This window comes from Phocoena sinus, chromosome 8 (genome assembly GCF_008692025.1).
Source record: "Phocoena sinus isolate mPhoSin1 chromosome 8, mPhoSin1.pri, whole genome shotgun sequence".
Taxonomy (NCBI): Eukaryota; Metazoa; Chordata; class Mammalia; order Artiodactyla; family Phocoenidae; genus Phocoena; species Phocoena sinus.
In genome coordinates, this window is record NC_045770.1 from 49,596,982 (window position 1) to 49,618,553 (window position 21,572).

A 21,572-nucleotide genomic window follows, 5' to 3' on the forward strand; every position below is an offset into this window, starting at 1 on the left:
TTTCTAGAGGTTATAGGATATTCCAATAAGGAAATGCTGGTATGACAGTTTACAGTTACTTGCTGATTGTTGATTTTTGGTAGAGAGTAAGGTTTTTAAGGGTTAAAGGCGGAATATGTAATTAAAGTTACTAAAAATAATAAGGGAAACATTTCAATATGCAAGGAAAGTAGGATGAGTGTTTTCAGCAAAAGAAGGTGTGAGGAATGAAAATACATTTTGTTAAGGGGAAAAAATGATTGTCCTAGAACTGGTTATTTTTGGATGGAAAAATATAGGATAAACTAATACGTATACAAAAAGTCTTAGAAGGGAGACTTTCTGTAGAAAGTAGACTTTCTGTAGAAAGGGAGCCCTGAAAAAGGAGTTTTGTACATAGTCAGGCTGGGATTAGATTAAATTTAATTAGGTAAATGGATTTTGTTATTAAAAGGCTGGTGCAAAACTGGATTTGGTTCCTCTCTTTGTTAAGAGAACAAAGTTTTCTTGGAGTATTGCTATTGGAAACAGATTGTGTGAGTTTCTTTGCCTTTAAGTGATCTGTATTTGTTTTTTGAAGTACTGTTTCACAATAACCTATGATCCTATTTGACCAAGTGTTTTGAAACCTTTTTGATGTTTTTGACAAACATCCCAAATATGAACTTCTTTTTTTTTAATAGTTCCGCTAACATCTTTTTTTTTGGCTGCGTTGGGTCTTCGTTGCTGTGCGCGGGCTTCTCTAGTTGAGAAAGTGGGGTCTACTCTTCGTTGTGGTGTGCGGGCTTCTCACTGAGGTGGGTTCTCTTGTTGTGGAGCAGGGCTCTAGGCACACGGGCTTCAGTAGTTGTGGCACGTGGGCTCAGTAGTTGTGGCTCACAGGCTGTAGAGTGTAGGCTCATTAGTGGTGGCGCATGGGCTTAGTTGCTCCACGGCACGTGGGATCTTCCCAGACCAGGGATCTAACCTGTGTCCCCTGCATTGGCAGGTGGATTCCTCACCACTGCACCACCAGGGAAGTCCCCCAAATATGAAATTCTAACTAAAGTTCTTTTGACCTCCAGCTAACTCTGATCCGGATGCTTTGAAGGAACCCTGAGACATCTCAGAGAAGAATATTAAACTAATTAGGCTTATTTGGTATGTTAAATTACTTGAGAAGCATCATCAAGTGATTGGAGATGAACCATAGGTTATAGTGTATAGGTAAATGTCATTAATACAGATATTCCAAAATTTATATGGAATACCTAAAAATCTGATGTGCCCTGGTATAAGTTATCAGTCATAAGTCTAATTATCTTAAAATGTGTGTCACATAAGTATCCAAGTTTCTTGTCAATTGCATTGTAATCAGATCTTTAACCGTGCCATTTTAAGTCTTGTCGTTTGTAAACAATCATTGTTTTACTCTGATGCTTTTATAAAATGAAGATCTTAAAGAAGATGCGTAAAAATGACTTTTTGACAAATAAAAGTTTCTGATAATTTTCAGATCATACCACTGAACTGGGTAAGATATTACAGAATTCGGATGGGAGACCTGATGACTGCATTCAGATCTTCAGGAATTAATTACATGAGACTAAATGAACTGATGAATATGATTTATAATTTTATCACTTTTTCTGAAATATACTGGATTTTAATCCTTGTTTTCCAGGAAAACAGGAAAAGCTTTCCTCTTATGCTATGACCTACAACAAGTTGATAAAGTATACCTTTGTAAACAAAGATGAAATATATATCATTTTCTCTCTGCCTGATCCTTCCAGAATTTGGCTTCTCCAGCTGGCTCCCCTGTGAACTTGATGGTTTATTGCAACCAGATTACAACTAGTTATACTAATCATTGCTTTAATTTGTTCTCCTTGTTTTCAATTTGTTTATACTTTCTGTCTCTGCTGTACTATGACTTTATTAATGTATAAAGCTGTATTAGTTGTGTTACCTACATCCTGTCTGTTTTATAAGATTACTGTCGGGCTTCCCTGGTGGCGCAGTGGTTGAGAGTCTACCTGCCGACGTGGGGGACACGGGTTCGTGCCCCGGTCCGGGAAGATCCCACGTGCCGTGGAGCGGCTGGGCCCGTGAGCCATGGCCGCTGAGCCTGCGTGTCCGGAGCCTGTGCTCTGCAACGGGAGAGGCCACAACAGTGAGAGGCCCGCGTACAGCAAAAAAAAAAAAAAAAAAAAAGATTACTGTCTACTGGGGAATTCCCTGGTGGTCTAGTGGTTAGGACTCCAAGCTTTTACTGCTGAGGTTGCAGGTTCAATCCCTGGTCGGGGAAGATCCCACAAGCTGCACAGCGTGGCCAGGGGAAAAAAAAAATTGTTGTCTTTTGCATTACCCAATATGTAACCAGGTCTCCAGCAAAATTAATGATGGCTAAAAGTCTTCAGACCGTTGATTATATATACATAACCTACATAAAATAACTGTAATAGTACAACTCTAGTTATGGGAAGAAGCAACAAGGGAAAACATTTTCTGGATCAAAAGAGACTAGTAAGACAGGTGATCCAGAGAAGTTTAGATTATCAACAGGGCCTAATCCAAAAATTAACACATTGAGTATAGCCTATCAACAGAATCTTCACCTGATCTAGGAATGAGCCTTCCTAGCACCATGGGACAAAATTGGTCATGAAATGCTTCCCAAATGATGGTTGGATTTATGAGCAAGGCGAGGCACTGTGGATGAAAAATGTTGCCTGCCATATCAGTAAACGAAGGATGCTGCAGCCACCAGCCACTGCAGCCACCCTCAGCTATGCACTCGGAGGGGATTCAGGGTGGAGAAAAGCAGGACACCGGTCCTAGATAGTTAAGGTGCATATCAAAGGAATGATTTCAGTAAGCCCAGACCCTTGCATCTTCCCATACATAGTAAAGCGCTAAATTCATTAACTTGAGATGTCTGGTTTTCTTTAACAGTAATCTTTTGATGTTCCAACTACCTGGTTTTTGCTGCAAAACTCCTGTATATCTTGGCTCCTCCCTTACCTCTTCGGAGCAGTCTCTCAGACGATCTGAGAGGCTGTCCTCCAGGCTTAAGTCCTCAGAAAATCCACTGAATAAAACATAATCCTCAACTTTTAGGTTGCACTTTTTTTTTTTCAGTCAACAAGTAGGAAGCTTCTCTTTGTGGAAGGTATTAAGAGTTTGCTGACTGAAGTCAGAGGGACTGTGTACTAATATGCCTTGCTCTGAGACCATAAGATCTCAAATTACTTAGCTCCTCTGAGCCTGTTTTCCTCATCCACAACATGAGAATTTTAAGGATAAAGTAACAGGTGTGAAAATAGTAACATGTTGTATAAATATTATTACTGATTTTTTCCCCTAAACCCCAAATAAAAGACTGAACTTCTAATCAACTGAATGAACTTCTAATCAAGGATAGGTAACTAAGGGTACCAATCATTGTTCCTAATGCAGTTGTTATAGAAATCTGCCCCTCTTTTTCCTCTAATTTTCTTTTTCTCTCCCTCCTTAGGTTCAGTATTGACCCACAGGCACACTGCTTAACTCTTCTAGATGCCACTCAAAGCCAAAAAGATTGCCGACCTCTGTGCTAATGAGTGTGTGTGTGTTCAAAATTGATCCACCTTTACATCTGCTTCCTTTTATTTCTGGTTAACCAGAATTCATCTGAGTACTTGAATGAATTAATATAAAGGACTAGACATTACTCTTTATTTGAATTTAGAGTTTATGTTTAGATTTTTAAAAAAAACATGTTTCCTGTTTATTAGTCTATAAAGTCAATGAAGACATCTGTTATGTCTGGTTTTGCTCATCATCCCCTGTGCCTAACACAGTGCCTGGCACTCAGATGTTTCTTGACTAGAAAGTTATATAGGAAGGAATCACATTTGCCTTACACTATACTAGCAGAAAAGTAATACCTGAGGTTGCAGCTTTGTCTTTTAAGTACCTAGATGTCTTAAGTGGCTTAGGATAAAAAAGACAGCATGGAGTAATACAGCCTGAGATTTGGAGTCAGAAGACCTGGATCTGAATCCTGATTCTGCCAGAGACTCTATGACCTTAGGCAAGACATTAGGCAAAACCTTAGGCTTTACCTTTCCTAGGCTTGATTTTCTTATCTAAAAAGGTGAATAATACCATGATGCCTTGGTAGTATATAAAGTATCTAGTATAGTACCTTGTGTTTGATTAGTAGTTTATACTAATTAGCAGTTATTTCACATAATACATAGTAATGGCAATAAAGTTGTATATAGACAGAGTTCTCCCCCAAAGAAAATACTTTTTAATAAATTCATCAGCAGTAGATAGAAAAGAACCATTCTGTGTCTAGGTTAAAAATTGGGAATTTATTGAAATAGGACATTTATTTCAAAAATGAGAACAACGTCCTAGGTCTTTTGTGTTGATACCACTAAATACTTCTGGATTTAAAATCCGATTCACTGATTGATTCAACAATAAAATACTGTGAGCCAACTATTTGCCAAGCACTGTTTTAGGTACTAAAGATACAGATGAAAGACACAGTCCAGGCCTCATGGCACTTACATTCTGGTTCAGAGAGACAAGCAGTAAACAAGATAATTCAGATTAGAACTGAGAACTGTGTAGGAAATAAACTGTGGATATGTAAGAGTGGGAGGACAGAAAGCTACTTTAGACGGGGGTATATGTCTAAAAATTATCACAGCTCTGTGAAAGACTTCTGAGCAAGAAGGAGAGTTGCTGGACAGTTTCTGCTCTCCAGTAATTAGAGATGTGCCAGCAATACCCAAAGCTTTTTTTTTTTTTTTTTAATAAATTTATTTATTTACTTTGGGCTACTTTGGGTCTTTGTTGCTGTGCGCAGGCTTTCTCTAGTTGAGGCGAGCGGTGTCTACTCTTCGTTGCAGTGTGCGGGCTTCTCATTGTGGTGGCTTCTCTTTGTTGCGGAACACGGGCTCTAGGCGCGTGGGCTTCAGTAGTTGTGGCATGCGGGCTCAGTATCTGTGGCTCACGGGCTCTAGAGCGCAGGCTCAGTAGCTGTGGCGTACGGGCTTAGTTGTTCCGCGGCATGTGGGATCATCCTAGACCAGGGCTCGAACCCGTGTCCCCTGCATTGGCAGGTGGATTCTTAACCACTGCGCCACCAGGGAAGTCCCCCCCAAAGCTTTTGATGTATATTATGTTATGATGTTAGACTGACTCTTAAAATTTTGGCATACTAAAAGACAGCAAACATTTACTGAATGTCTACTACGTACAGAATAATGTTAGAGACTTTTCAAATAAAAGAATCAGGGGCTCAGGGACTTCCCTGGCAGTCCAGTGGTTAAGACTACCCTCCCAATGCAGCGGGTATGGGTTCGATCCCTAGTCAGGGAATTAAGATCCTGCATGCTGCACGGCGTGGCCAAAATAAAAAAAGAATCAGGGGCTCAGACAAATCCTTTATCTTGCTTGAAATTACAGAATTCCCAAGTAGAAGAGCTGGAACTGTATTACAAATAGATGGGGGGAAATGCTTTAGAAGCTAAAATGTGACGCTTCTCTTAGCTACTACAAAAAAACCTGCCTTCTCTTTTCAGATTTCTTCACCACCGCAACCAAGGAAGGATATGATATGAGGCCAGTGGACATAACTCCTTTAGAACAAAGGAAATTAACGTTTGATACGCATGCATTGGTTCAGGACTTGGAAACTCATGGTGAGAAACATGGGTCCCTTTTGAAAGAATATCAACAGTACTCATAACAAATTACCTAGTCAAGACAACATCACCATTATGAACAATTAAGAGTCACTGTTTAGGTTGCTTCCATGTCCTGGCTATTGTAAATAGAGCTGCAATGAACATTGTGGTATATGACTCTTTGAATTATGGTTTTCTCAGAGTATATGCCCAGTAGTGGGATTGCTGGGTCGTATGGTAGTTCTATTTTTAGTTTTTTAAGGAACCTCCATACTGTTCTCCATAGTGGCTGTACCAATTTACATTCCCACCAACAGGGCAAGAGGCTTCCCTTTTCTGCACACCCTCTTCAGCATTTATTGTTTGTAAACTTTTTGATGATAGTCATTCTGACTGGTGTGAAGTGATATCTCATTGTAGTTTTGATTTGCATTTCTCTAATGATTAATGATGTTGAGCATTCTTTCATGTGTTTGTTGGCAATCTGTATATCTTCTTTGGAGAAATGTCTGTTTAGGTCTTCTGCCCATTTTTGGATTGGGTTGTTTGTTTTTTTGATATTGAGCTGCATGAATGGATAAAGATGTGGCACATATATACAATGGAATATTACTCAACCATAAAAAGAAACGAAATTGAGTTATTTGTAGTGAGGTGGATGGACCTGGAGTCAGTCATACAGAGTGAAGTAAGTCAGAAAGAGAAAAACAAATACCGTATGCTAACACATATATATGGAATCTAAGAAAAAAAAAAACACAAGGTCATGAAGAACCTAGGGATAAGACAGGAATAAAGACACAGACCTACTAGAGAATGGACTTGAGGATATGGGGAGGGGGAAGGGTAAGCTGTGACAAAATGAGAGAGTGGCATGGACATATATACACTACCAAACGTAAAATAGATTGCTAGTGGGAAGCAGCCGCATAGCACAGGGAGATCAGCTCCGTGCTTTGTGACCACCTAGAGGGGTGGGATAGGGAGGGTGGGAGGGAGGGAGATGCAAGAAGGAAGAGATATGGGAACATATGTATATGTATAACTGATTCACTTTGTTATAAAGCAGAAACTAACACACCATTGTAAAGCAATTATACTCCAATAAAGATGTTTAAAAAAAAGTCACTATTTAAATATGAGCCATCCATAAAATAGAATATTTTAGTCACGAAAATGGTATAGTTTGAAGAGTATTTACTGATGTGAGAAATGCTCAAGATACATGTGCAGAATGATTCCAATTATGTAAAAAGACAACTAGTTTCTAGGCCTATACTAAAGTTTATGTGGAAGTACAAGCACAATGTTTAAGAATAGAAAAAAAAGAAAATCAAAGAATGTCACAAAAAATTACCAGATGTCAAAACAGTTATTTAAAGTATATGAAGAGCTTCCCTGGTGGCGCAGTGGTTGAGAGTCTGCCTGCCTATGCAGGGGACATGGGTTCGTGTCCCGGTCTGGGAAGATCCCACGTGCCGCGGAGCGGCTGGGCCCGTGAGCCACGGCCACTGAGCCTGCGCGTCCAGAGCCTGTGCTCCGCAACGGGACAGGCCACAACGGTGAGAGGCCCACGTACCGCAAAAAACAAAACAAAACAAAACAATAAAGTATATGAAACTATAGGAATAGAAGAGTTGATTTAATGGAATAGAATGGTATTCAGCAACGTGTGTCTTAGAAAGCAATAAAGAAGGCATTACAAATTAGGGGAAGGAAGGACTGTTTAATAAATGAGCAATGATAAATGACTAGCCATTGGAAAAAAATAGATTCCCTTACTGAAAAATAAATTCCAGATTGATTAAAAGCTAAATGTAAAACAAAGAAAGACTACAAAAAATATTATAGAAATATTTTTTGACTTTTAGAGTAAGGAAGCAAGACAAAACTCAAAAGCAATGAAAGTAAAAGTAAAGACTGACAGATGTGACTACAGAAATATTTCTTTAAATCTGTGTATCAAAGGATATGATCTGTAAGGTTAAAAATGTTAGCAACACATATGACAGTGAGCCTATTGCTTTAATATACAAAGAATTCATATGAATCAATAAGAAAAGTTAAGCAGTTTTATAGAAAAATGGACAAAGGCCATAAACAGCTCACAGAAAAATAAATTACCAATAAATGTATGTAAAGATGCTTAATCAAGGAAATGCAAATTTTAAGTATAAATTAAAATAATAATGCAGTACCATTTTAATGCCAATTATACACTCAAAAAAGACTAGTAATACCCATGTTGATGTAAATGTGGGGAAATGGATCAGTGGAATTAAAATTGGAGAGTGCTTTTTAGAGAGTAATTTAGCATAATCTGTCGATTTTTAATTATAACCATTTTTTTAAAAGACTGCAGTTGACCCTTGAACAACACAGGGGTTGGGGCACCGACCGCCTGTGTAGTCAAAAATCTGCATGTAACTTTATAGTGGCCCTCTGTATCCGCAATTCCACATCCATAGCTTCAAGCAACCACAGATTGTGTGGTATGGTAGTATTTACTGTTGAGAAAAATCTGCATCTAAGTGGACCCACTCAGTTCAAATCCATGTGTTCAAGAGTCAACTGCATGAAAATTTAAATGATAGAAGTTATTCTACCTGTCTATTTTGAGAAGGATGTGCACTTTTAAAAAAAATATAAATACCTATTTGCCGCTTGTAGGATTTGACAAAGCACAAGCAGAAACAATTGTATCAGCATTAACCATTTTATCAAATGTCAGCCTCGATACTATCTATAAGGAGATGGTCACTCAAGCTCAACAGGTAATGTTTTCATTTTTATCACTTCTGACAGTTCCATTAGACAATTATTTTCATAACTGCATCTCTGTTTAGCCACCCACCTTCTAAACACACCTGCATCTTCCTTATTATTCTCTCTAAAGGAACCAAAAATGAAAAACGTGTAGCAAAGTCAGTATCCAGAGAGACTGAGGAGTTAGAATAGTCATCACAAAATTATGGTAACACAAAGAGTAAAATTTTGTCAGATCTTTCATTGTGTAAGATAATTATATTATTTGAGTCATGGGATGGTGGTAGGTTGTTAGTGAAACAACTTTTTCCACATAGAAAGCCCACCACAGTAGAAGAGCTGACCAGTTTACTGCAGTCATGTGTATGTTCTGGTTAATTTTCACAAAGTTGGAAAGCTGGAAGGGACTTAACATACATGGCTGGGAAGGAGTTCATAAATCACCTAAGATGCTTTAATCTGACCAGATACCTGAATCCTTAAACGCCAAGTAATACCATTTACTAAGAACTTAAGAAGTGAGAGGCAGTGCTGGGGACTGCTCATATATGATCTTATTTAATCTCTCTAACAACCTTGAAAAGTAGGTAGAATTATTCTATTTTACCACCGAAGAAAGGATCAGAGAGGTTCAGTAATTTGCAAGAGTTGTCATTGTGGTGCTATGGACAAAAAGCAATAATTTTATATGAAGGATAGAATAAGCTGAATGAACTTAACTGTAGAATAATAATTCATAATCTGTCGATCATGAATTAATTACTGTGTTTAAGAATCTGTTTTCTTTCTCTGGTTATATTTTTTTAATTTTAATTTTTTAAATTTAGGCTTTCTTCTTCAGATAAATATTTCACAGCAGAGAAATATTAGGATTTCTTTCTTACATAAAATTAGGAGCTCTTGCATAAAATGTCATTACTTCAAAGGTCATGAAAGAGCGAAATTTTTAAAAGATTTTTTCTGTAATATCCAAATAATTATGTATTTAGAATTAAAAGCATTCAGCCCCTAGATTTAACTTAACTTTAAATTTGTATGTGTATTATTTTAGCTAAATTTATTCAGGATCATAACAGACTATTAATATTAAATCCACCAAAGAAAAAGCCACTCATTTAATCCCCCCCAAACCTTTGAGCTATCCTGAAAGAGCTAATGGTACTCCTAAATCAGATTTTTAAGTTTCTCTGCAATATAATCAGTGAATTAAAACTGTTTTTTGAGGAATTTTTATGCTGCCAGGGCCATTTAATCTTACATTTAAAATGTAGGATTGGGGGCTTCCCTGGTGGCGCAGTGGTTGAGAGTCCGCCTGCCGATGCAGAGGACACGGGCTCGTGCTCCGGTCTGGGAGGATCCCACATGACGCGGAGCGGCTGAGCCTGTGAGCCATGGCCGCTGAGCCTGCGCATCAACGGGAGAGGCCACAACAGTGAGAGGCCTGTGTACCACACACACACACACACACACACACACACACACACACACACACACACACACAATGCAGGATTGGATGTAGGAACACTACTATTGAACTTCTGGGTTTTTTATTACTGGTGTATGAAATCAAAATCCCATTCCATCCTTGAGCCATAGGCCATGAGGCAAACAAGCTTCATACCTGATCACTTCAGAAAGAGCCATGCTAAGTCAAGTGTGCTCAGTCTGAGAATTCGGTTATATTCTGAATTTGCTTATAGTCTGAATAACATTCATATTCTCTGGTGGCGCCACAGTAGTTACAATGATCACACTTTTAATAGATTTGACTGTATTAAATTTTTCCACTTAAAGTTTTTGAAGATGGACATACGTGCTATCTTATAGGCTTTTTGAGTCCCAAACTATTTAGAGGCGGAAAGGGAGGTAGAAAGAGTTTAGAGTCACAGTACAGTAATTCCTTATTCTCAGGTTCAGAGTCTATAAGAAGTATGTAGTTACATTTTCTACTCTTCTCTATGTAGTTCTGGTAATAAAATAACATTTTGTTAAAGACTTAAACAAAAATAATAATATAGTTAATGTCTTCGAACTCCTTCATAATGATATTTGGGGGGAACAAGACCGACAACCCCTAGAGGCCACTTCTGTATGACTTCTGAGGTAATTCTCATGAATATTTCAAGCAGAACTGCATAAAAGAAAATGAACCTCCCTCCCCAATAATATAGATGAGGGATAGGGAAAGCATTAGAGTCAGGGATGTCTATTGTACACAGTAAAAAATACTTTTTAATTTTATGATAGGAATAATATTTAAAGCAAAACTCCCTCCACATCAAAACATTGGAGTCACACTGTCCTGCTTCAGCCATTAGACACCTGTCTCATGACATTCATTGAATGCTAACTGTGCACCAAGTATTACTGTAAGCATTTTACATGCACTATATCATTTAGTCCTCAAAACAACTCTATAAGATATAGGTAGTTTTTATTCCTATTTCAGCAAAGAGGAGGTCAAAGAAGCTAAATAATGTGCCCAAAGGCTCATAGTAAATGGCAGCGTTTGGATTCAAACCCAGGCAGCCTGACTCCAGAACTCACATTTTTTTTTTTTTTTTTTTTGCTGTATGCGGGCCTCTCACTGCTGTGGCCTCTCCCATTGCGGAGCACATGCTCCGGACGCGCAGGCTCAGCGGCCATGGCTCACGGGCCCAGCCGCTCCACAGCATGTGGGATCCTCCCAGACCGGGGCACGAACCCGTGTCCCCTGCATCAGCAGGCGGACTCTCAACCACTGTGCCACCAGGGAAGCCCCAGAACTCACATTTTTAACCTCCAGTCTATGTGGCTGTGCCATCTGACCGCTGTTCTTAGAGAATATGTGTGCACTCCAGACCCTTTGAAGACTGAGTCATTCCGTAGCCATGCATCTGGAACTACTGTAGCCTCTGTTTTCTAAATGTCAAGGCAGTTTTGAAATAGGCTTTCTCACCCATATTGTGGTCAGTGGAGGACTGTAACCCCAACAATGTACTCCTAGCCACAAACTATGACAACGTGGGAGTTCCACTAGTCATTCTGTTCTTGTTTGGGTTTTTCTGTTTTGTTTATAAACCCTGTTATAGAGGGTTTCTTTCAAGGTTACACCTTCATCTACTTTTTCTTTTGATTAAAAAGAGATAAAAGATGAGTCAGCAAGCTACACGATTTTGAGAAGTTTAGTGGTTAACGTTATATTTGCCTTGTGAGACTGCTTTAAATCATTTCTACAAAAATGTCCCTCCCTAGCAAAGTAAAAGTTTATAAGTCTATCAGATAGGGCTTCCCTGGTGGTGCAGTGGTTAAGAATCCGCCTGCCAATGCAGGGGACCCAGGTTCGATCCCTAGTCTGGGAAGATCCCACATGCCACGGAGCAACTAAGCCCGTGCACCACAGCTACTGAGCCTGTGCTCTAGCGCCCGCTAACTCCTGAAGCCCGCGCACCACAACTCCTGAAGCCTGCGCACCTAAAGCCCGTGCTCCGCAACAAGAGAAGCCACTGCAGTGAGAAGCCCGTGCACCACAACAAAGAGTAGCCCCCGCTCACTGCAACTAGAGAAAGCCCACACGCAGCAATGAAGACCCAACACAGCCAAAAATAAATAAAATAAATTTTAAAAAAAGAAAGAAAGAATTTGTGTGGTGATGGAGGTGTTAACTAAAAACTTAAAAAAAAAAATCTATCAGATAGGGGCCACCTTTTCTTTCACAAATTCTTTGTAGTGCCAAATATAGGAAAGATACTCAGGAATTTAAACCAAACTATGTTATACTGACAATTATTTAAACCATACTTCTATTTTATTACCTGACTTCTAAGTCTTATTCAGTATCCTGGAAATTTCTGATGGTAGAAGATCCTTCAAAATCAACTTCCCTGGCGGTCCAGTGGTTAAGACTCCATGCTTCCACTGTCTGGGGTGCAGGTTCGATCCCTGGTCGGGAACCAAGATCCCGCAAGCCGTGCAGCCAAAAAATAAAAATTAAAAAAAAAAAAAAAGCAAAGCAATGAAAGATAAAAACTTTCCCACATGGATATTTTTAAAATAAATAAACAAAAAAGAGTATTTGCTGAGGAGCTCTTGGAGGTTAAGTAAGCATTTAATTGGGATTCTTTCATTGAAAAGACCTAGACATGTGTTTCTCTTCACTGGGAAATACTTTTTCTTCCTTGAATCTCCTACTTCTTTTAATTTTGATATTTCAGATATATAGGTTTCATTTGTTTTGTTTTTTACTTAGCCAAGCAACATTATACCTTGTAGCAAGACAATAATTTTTAAAAATTTTCATGAACAATTCCATGCAATGGGATGGCATCACTCAGTTATTTTAATTTTTCATTTTAGGAAATAACAGTACAACAGTTAATGGCTCATTTGGACTCCATCAGGAAAGACATGGTCATCCTAGAGAAAAGTGAATTTGCAAATCTGCGAGCAGAGAACCAGGTGATGCAAGTCTCAATTTATTACTAATAAAATAACTGATTTCATAAGTATCCTACTTGGTGAAGAATAGGACCCCAAAACAATTTCATATGGTTATTAAATAATTATTAGCAAGTTTTTAGATAAAAGTATACATGTTTAACCATACCTAACCTATGTATACATCATAGTTTCTTGCATACTAAAGAATGACAGTTGTATCTTAAACAGGTCACATAAAAGGAAATCTTTGATCTACATATATTTTATTAAATTTCTAGTGTAGTTCAGAATAATGTTCTCAGAACTGACAGTAATGTAGCATTTTCCATTTTTTTGGTTCTGTAATAATTATTTTGTCATTTAAGAGAAAAATGTTTCTGTAATTCAGTCAGAACTTTGTTGTTACCCACTAGCTTAAAACATTTTAAAATTTAGAATACCAATCTTTTTTTATTTTTAAGTAGAATACAGTAGGTCCCCCTTTATCTGCATTTTCGCTTTCCACAGTTTTTAGTTACTTGTGGTCAACTGCAGTCTGAAAATATTAAGTGGAAAATTCCAGAAATAAACAATTCATATGTTTATGTCACACTGATCTGAGTAGCATGATGAAATCTTTCACCGTCCCACTCCATTCCCCCCAGGACATGAATCATCTCTTTGTCCAGTGTATCCACACTGTATATGCTACCTACCCATTAGTATAAGAAAAAACATAATACATATAGGGTTCAGTACTATTCGAGGTTTCATCCACTTGGGGTCTCGGAACATATCCCCAGTGGATCAGGAGGGACTACTGTATTGAAACATAAATACATTGTCTAATGTTATGTTCGTAATTATTTTCTGAATTAGTTCTTTTTTTGTCTTTATTCTTTATCAGATAATGTATTAGAAATCCACAGAATGTCCAATTTTTGCTTATGCAAGGTTTCAGATTTTTTTTAATAAATCATAATATGGACTTTGATTTAACACCAATTGTGTGTGATCTTTCTTTATACCTAGAAAATGAAAATTGAATTAGAACAAGTTAAGCAACAACTGATAGTAAGTGAAACTTTTTTCCCCACTTCAGAATAGTTCATTAATTTCAGAACAAATATTCATTACAAGATCACTTTCTTAATTTTTTTTTCTTTAAAGAATGAAACCAGTCGAATCAGAGCAGATAATAAACTGGATATCAACCTAGAAAGGAGCAGAGTAACAGATATGGTAATGTGCTTTTAAATGTACTTTTTTGCACTTAATCCTTTTTAATTCCTTTTAGTCTTTTTTTTAACCTCTTGATAAACCATATCGTTTAGTTTACAGATCAAGAAAAGAAACTTATGGAGGCAACCACAGAATTTACCAAAAATGTAAGCTGCTATGTAAAAGTTTCTCTTCTGTATAGCTCTCATGCCTTATGTAACTGCCTTTATATGTATCATTTTATAAGTTTGGACTTCAACAAGCTAGCCCTATAGATTCCATGATTTCCTCGTAGCTGTTATAGTTAACCAGTACTTTGGGGGAAGCTGCTACCAGGTGGAGGGGAGTACCTGAGCTGTGACTTCTGAGTCAGAATCAAGCTTTCCAGGTAGCATACTTTTTTTTTAACTAAATTATTTTTATATGGACGAGAACTATTTTTTAAAAAAGACAAGGATTCACAATTAGTATTTAATGAATGCCTAGGTTCAGTCAAATAAAAAGTTTTTATGTTAGATACTGTTTTACTTACCTTTTTTGTCTATTAATTTATTTAATCCTCATATCAGCCTCTGTGTGAGGTAGGCACTCTATTCCCATTCTACCAATTTGGAAAGTGAGGCAGAAGGAAGTTAAGGTCACACAACTAAAAAGTGGTAGAGCCAGATGTCAACCTGGATTCTAAATTCCATACTCATAACTACTGTTTACCTCTCAGTAATCCTAAATTGTGATCATTAATTAATCTCTGTGGCTGAGTAAAACCTAGCTTTCTGACTCAGCCTAGTCCTTTTCTTAAAAGTTAAGAAGTCACTCGGTCTACAGTCTAACATAAGAGACATCACTCTTGATTATAATTCAGTAGACGCGAAGGTCCCATTTGCTGTTCTAAGCAGCCTGTATTCCCTTCTCTAACTTCTTGGCCAGATAAGGGAGATAAACAAGGAAATCAACAAATTCTCTCCCAGCTAATTTCTGAGCTATAAATATCATCTTATTTCTCTTTCTACCCCTTAGTCCCTATGCATATAGCATTCAGTGTTACCCAACAAGCATTTCTGCCATCTCCTTTAGTATTGGTGCCAGTTCATATTATAAACCCAGTTGGTTTTTCCTTTTGCAAAATACATTTAAAGTTTTAACTGATATCCTAAGGACTTTATACAAATAAGATGATAGTTCTGTGACTAACATTTTTGCTTCTTAGTTTATCCTCATATATTTAGGTCTCAAATACAGGCATACCTCAGAGGTATTGCAGGTCCACTTCCAGACAACAGCAATAAAGCAAATACTGAAATAAAGTGAGTCACACAAATTTTTTGGTTTCCCAGTGCATATAAAAGTTATGTTTACAATATACTGTAGTTTATTAAGTGTGCAGTAGCACTATATCTAAATAAACAATATCTATACCTTAATTTAAAAATAACTGCTACAAAGATGCTGATCATCTTCTGAGCAGTCAGTGCATGGTAATCTTTTGCAATAGTAACATCAGAGATCACTGGTCACAGATCACCATAATAAATATAGTAATAATGAAAAAGTTTGAAGTATTGCAAGAATCACCAAAATGTGACACAGAGACATGAAGTGAGCAAATGCTCATGGAAAAATGGCGCCGATACACTTGTTTGACTCAGGGTTGCCACAAAGCTTCAATTTGTTTAAAAACAGCATGCAGCATCTTCGAAGCACAATAAAATGAGGTATGCCTGTATCTTCCTGTGAGGTTTTTAGTAGAATGTGCCCAGAATGTGATAATCCTAAGAAATAGTCTCCAAATATCAAAGTAGAAGGAATACTTTTTGTCAATTTGTAATATTCATGTAGTGTTATTTTTTCTTTTTAATATCACTGTGCTTTTTTACTGTTTCCCCACTTAAAACTTTTGTTACACAAAATTAGCCCATAAATGAGGATTTCTAAAGTAAACATTTTTCTCCATGATACACAGGGACAAAATTTAATTGTCTTATTCTTAATTACTACAGGATACCAAAACCAGAGGTATTATTTCAGAGACCGGTAACAAAATTGACACTGAAATTGCTTCTTTAAAAACCCTAATGGAGTCTAACAAGCTTGAGACAATTCGTTACCTTGCAGGTAAGGCTGTGTTTGTCAGAGAAAGGAATTACTGTCATTTGATTTTCGGACTTATTAGCTCCTACCTCCCAAGGTCGCCATGGGGCACAGAAGAAAAAAAGGAGGAGCTGTAACAGATCTTCTTTATTGTTTGGTTCCCTGGAGTACTTGGAAAATGTAAGTTTAATAGGCAGTAAATTTAGGATATAAGTTTAACAGGCAAACTCTGCATCCTCCTAATGGGAAAAAGCATATGGATGTCAAAGATAAACATAAACACAAGTACAAAACGATGCAAAGATACACTGGGTATTCCACAATGAAAAAAACGAAAATTTTTAGATAAAGATCACCAAAATAGATATAGACCATTAAAAACCACAGCAAGCAAAGGGGCAAAAACTACCTCCTATCTTGAATCCAACTGACAGAGCAGGGATACTACCCAAAATTAGATTATTTGTCACATACTGAGTTCCTTAAGTACCATGTGACCTGACCAATTTACAGAGCCCCAAGGAGTTAGAAAGAATGCCCTAGTCGAGTAGTACATTTTTCTTTGTATAAAAAAGTAATACATTTTCATCCTAAATTGTTCATATAATTCAAAAGCAATATAGTAAAAGTGAAAGCCTTCTCCCTCCCCATGTGTATTTATTATTAATAGTATATATCTTTCTAGGCTTTTCCTTCTATATGTGAACATTGCAGAATTTTTAAACAGTAATTAGATGATACTGTACAGAGTACAACTTCTAAAAATTTAACCAAATGTTTTGATTATCTTTCCACATGAATACATAGACTTTTTTTTTTTACTAGAAAACATACTATTCCATTGTATGAAAATACCATAATTTATTTATCCAAACCTCTATTAACAGACATTCTGCTCCCAACTGTTTTTATTAAAAACAATATTGCGGGCTTCCCTGGTGGTGCCAGTGGTTAAGAATCCACCTGCCAACACAGGGGACACAGGTTCAAGCCCTGGTCCGGGAAGATCCCACATGCCGCGGAGCAATGAAGCCCATGTGCCTAGAGCCCGTGCTCCGCAACGAGAGAAGCCCCTGCTCGCCACAACTAGAGAAAGCCCACGTGCAGCAACGAAGACCCAATGCAGCCAAAAATAAATTTATTTTAAAAAATATTGGACCAAATAGCCCTATATATGTGTGAGTAAATACACACACACCCCTTTATGCCATCATGCTAGTATTTCTATATAATAAATTGCTTGTGCACATCTAAAAATTGGGGTCAAAACGATAGGCACATTTAAAATTTTTATGTTATTGTCCAAAATAAAATTGCTGCTTTATACCATCAGTGATTTTCTGGGTAGGCACTAATTATGTTGAAGCGGCAGCAGGAGTAGAGATGGAGCCCCTAGCCCTCAGCTGATGCACACCCCGACTCCCCCTTCCTCTCTTCAACTTGAATGACTTAGCATCTAAGATCCATTTGAAAAAAGGGTTCTAAGGCTAAAACAAGATTTGAAAACCCCTATTCTAGCAAAGTCTCTGGAACCAGAGATCATCTGTCCAATAGGAATGCTAACAGGAAATGCCAAATCAGCGCAGTTTGCAGTGTTCATTCCCACTTTGAAAATAGACCTCAAAGCACCCCAGGTTAGGAAGAGCTTTGTATTCCACTCAGCTTCTTCTAGTGTATTTACCTAAAGAGTTATCTTCCTTTCCTTTCTTCACTGAGGATTTACAACTAACAGTTCTGAAGGCACCACCCTTTATTTTTAAGAGCAACAGCAACTACCTTGGAGACAGGTACACATAGTGTTGAGTCCTGCTTCCACCACTTGCAAGCAGTAAAACTTTGGGCTTGTTGCCTCGTCTGTATGATGGGAATACTATCACCAACCTCATAGGGTTTTAATTATGGATAAATACGGTGATACATGAAATTCTTTAGCACACTATCTGGAACGTGGTAAGTAGGATCAAATGAGAGAATGTATAATTGACCAGTGGCAACAAGATAAGAAACTGTTTAAGTGTTATTCTTTCTCCTCAACTGTCCAGCTTCCCCCTGTGTCTCAGAGAGACCTAATCCCATTTCTTAAAACTAAGGAAATGATCTTGTCATTAATCAAGTTTCAGTAAGTAGTGTGACCAAATGGAATAATGTATAATTAGATTTACACATTAAAAATAGGATAGCCTTAACTATATGAAAGGCTGTTTCTCATGTCTTTTTTTTTTTTTTTTTTAATTGTTTGGCTGCGTGCAGGCTTTCTCTAGTTGCGGCACGCGGGGGGCTACTCTTTGTTGCAGTGCACAGGCTTCTCATTGCAGTAGCTTGTCTTGTTGTGGAGCACGGGCTCTAGGTGCATGGGCTCAGTAGTTGTGGCACAGGGGCTCTAGAGCACAGGCTCAGTAGTTGTGGTGCACGGGCTTAGTTGCTCCGCGGCATGTGGGATCTTGCCGGACCAGGGCTCAAACCCGTCTCCCCTGCATCGGCAGGCGGATTCTTAACCACTGTGCCACTAGGGAAGTCCCTCTTGTATCTTTAATCATAGAAGTTTGCTCTTCATCTCAGAGTCTCTATTTTAAAATCATGGCTGTTTAAACAGACTAGAATCTAGGGAGTCCCTAAAAGCCTCACCCAAATTCACCTTCTTAAGGAGAACAGAAAGGTTTTCTAATCAGTATGATGTAACATAGAGAACAAGTGGTATATTAACTGTTTAAAAAGCCTGATGCGGGCCTTCCCTGGCGGCACAGTGGTTAAGAATCCGCCTGCCAGTGTGGTAGACACGGGTTCTACCCCTGGTCTGGGAAGATCCCACATGCCGTGGAGCAACTAAGCCGAGGCGCCACAACTATTGAGCCTGCACTCTAGAGCCCGCGAGCCACAACTACTGAGCCCATGTGCCACAACTACTGAAGCCTGTGCTCCTAGAGCCCATGCTCTGCAACGAGAAGCCACCACAATGAGAAGCCCACGCACCGCAACAAAGAGTAGCCCCCCCGCTTGCCACAACTAGAGAAAGCCCACAGGCAGCAATGAAGACCCAAGACAGCCAAACACAAATATATTAATAAATAAATAAATAATAAAAAATAAATAAAAAGCCTGATGCTTTCTCTGCCTTTTCTTCTACCTCATTGAGTTTTTTTTTTAAGGGCTTCCATTAAAATTTCATTTTTTATTTATAAATTTTTAATAATTACGAAATCACTTTTTCTTTTTGACTTTTTTTTTTAATAATTGCCTCACCATACTGTGTTAGTTTCTGTTGCACAACAAAGTGAATCAGCCATATGCATACACATGTACCCATATCCCCTCCCTCTTGAGCCTCCCTTCCATCCTCCCCTTCCCACCCCTCTAGGTCATCGCAAAGCACCAAGCCCATCTCCCCGTGCTATGCTGCTGCTTGCCACCAGCCAACTATTTTACATTCAGTAGTGTATATATGTCGATGCTCCTCTCACTTTCTCCCAGCTTTGCCCTCCCACCCCATGTCCTCAAGTCCATTCTCTATGCCTACCTCTTTATTCCTGCGCTGCAACTAGGTTCATCAGTACCATTTTTTTTTTTTTAGATTCCATATATATGCGTTAGTATAACGGTATTTTTCTCTTTCTGACTTACTCTGTATGACAGACTCTATGTCCATCCACCTCACTACAAATAACTCAGTTTCATTCCTTTTTATGGCTGAATAATATTCCATTGTATATATGTCCCACATCATCTTTATCCATTCATCTGTTGATGGACATTTAGGTTGGTTCCATGTCCTGGCTATTGTAAATAGTGCTGCAGTGAACATTGTGGTGCATGTCTCTTTTTGAATTATTGTCTTCTCAGGGTATATGCCCAGTAGTGGGATTGCTGGGTCGTATAGTAGTTCTATTTTTAGTTTTTTAAGGAACGTCCATACTGTTTTCCATAGTGGTTGTATCAATTTACATTCCCACCAACAGTGTAGGAGGGTTCCCTTTTCACCACACCCTTTCCAGCATTTATTGTTTCTAACTTTTTTGATACTGGCCATTCTGGCTGGCATGAGGTGATATACCTCACTGTAGTTTTGATTTTCATTTCTCTAATAATTAGTGATGTTGAGCATCTTTTCATGTGCTTCTTGGCCATCTGTATGTCTTCCTTGGTGAAATGTCTGTTTAGGTCTTCCGCCCATTTTTTAACTGGATTGTTTGTTTTTTTGATATTGAGCCCCATGAACTGTTGGTATAGTTTGGAGACTATTCCTTGGTCTGTTGTTTAATTTGCAAATGTTTTCTCCCATTCTGAGGGTTGTCTTTTTGTCTTGTTTATGGTTTCCTTTGCTGTGTAAAAGCTTTGAAGTTTAATTAAGTCCCATTTGTTTGTTTTTATTTGTTACTCTAGGAGGTGGTTCAAAAAGATCTTGCTGTGGTTTATGTCAAAGAGTGTTTTTCCTATGTTTTCCTCTAAAAGTTTTATAGTGTCTGGTCTTACATTTAAGTCTTTAATCCATTTGGAGTTTATTTTTGTGTATGGTGTTAGGTAATGTTCTAATTTCATTCTTTTACATGAGGCTGTCCAGTTTTCCCAGCACCACTTATTGAAGACGCTGTCTTTTCTCCATTGTATGTTCTTGCCTCCTTTGTCATAAATTAGGTGCCCATATGTGCGTGGGTTTATCTCTGGGCATTCTAACCTGTACCCTTGATCTATATTTCTGTTTTTGTGCCAGTTCCATACTGTCTTGATTACTGTAGCTTTGTGGTATAGTTTGAAGTCAGGGAGCCTGATTCCTCCAACTCCGTTTTTCTTTCTCATGATAGCTTTGGCTATTCGGGATCTTTTGTGTTTCCATACGAATTGTGAGTTTTTTTGTTCCAATTTTGTGAAGAATGCCATTGGTAGTTTGATAGGGATTGCACTGAATCTGTAGATTGCTTTGGGTAGTATAGTCATTTTCACAATATTGATTCTTCCAGTCAGAGAACATGGTATATTTCTCCGTCTGTTTATGTCATCTTTGATTTCTTTCATCAGTGTTTTATAGTTTTCTGAGTACGAGTCTTTCACCTCCTTAGGCAGATTTATTCCTAGGTATTTTATTCCATTTGTTGCAATGGTAAATGGGAGTGTTTCCTTAATTTCTCTGATTTTTCGTTGTTGGTGTATAGGAAATGCCAGAGATTTCTGTGCATTTTGTATCCTGCAACCTTACCAAATTCATTGATTAGTTCTAGTAGTTTTCTGGTGACACCTTTAGGATTTTCTATGTATAGTATCATGTCATTGGCAAATAGTGACAGTTTTACTTCTTCTTTTCCAATTTGTATTCCTTTTATTTCTTTTTCTTCTCTGATTGCTGTGGCTAGGACTTCCAAAACTGTTGAATAAGGGTGGCGAGAGTGGACATCCATGTCTTGTTCCTGATCTTAGAGGAAATGCTTTCAGTTTTTCAGCATTGAATATGATGCTTGCTGT

General features: G+C 38.0%; 1 protein-coding gene across 4 annotated transcripts in view; it reads left to right on the forward strand.

The window, feature by feature from the left end:
• CCDC90B (coiled-coil domain containing 90B) overlaps positions 1 to 21,572 on the forward strand; it is a 65,599-nt gene that overhangs the window by 27,130 nt on the left and 16,897 nt on the right. For 2 of the 4 annotated variants that reach the window (XR_004350990.1, XM_032639301.1), the window contains exons 2-8: positions 5,544 to 5,663; positions 8,319 to 8,422; positions 12,750 to 12,851; positions 13,845 to 13,886; positions 13,983 to 14,054; positions 14,147 to 14,200; positions 16,031 to 16,145. Coding sequence is in view for 2 of the 4 variants with exons in the window: in XM_032639301.1 (XP_032495192.1) it covers positions 5,544 to 5,663; positions 8,319 to 8,422; positions 12,750 to 12,851; positions 13,845 to 13,886; positions 13,983 to 14,054; positions 14,147 to 14,200; positions 16,031 to 16,145 (609 nt within the window). In the remaining 2 variants the exon portion in view is untranslated. The remainder of the gene's footprint in view (positions 1 to 5,543; positions 5,664 to 8,318; positions 8,423 to 12,749; positions 12,852 to 13,844; positions 13,887 to 13,982; positions 14,055 to 14,146; positions 14,201 to 16,030; positions 16,146 to 21,572) is intronic. The other 2 variants (XM_032639302.1, XR_004350991.1) reach the window with 2 other exon arrangements.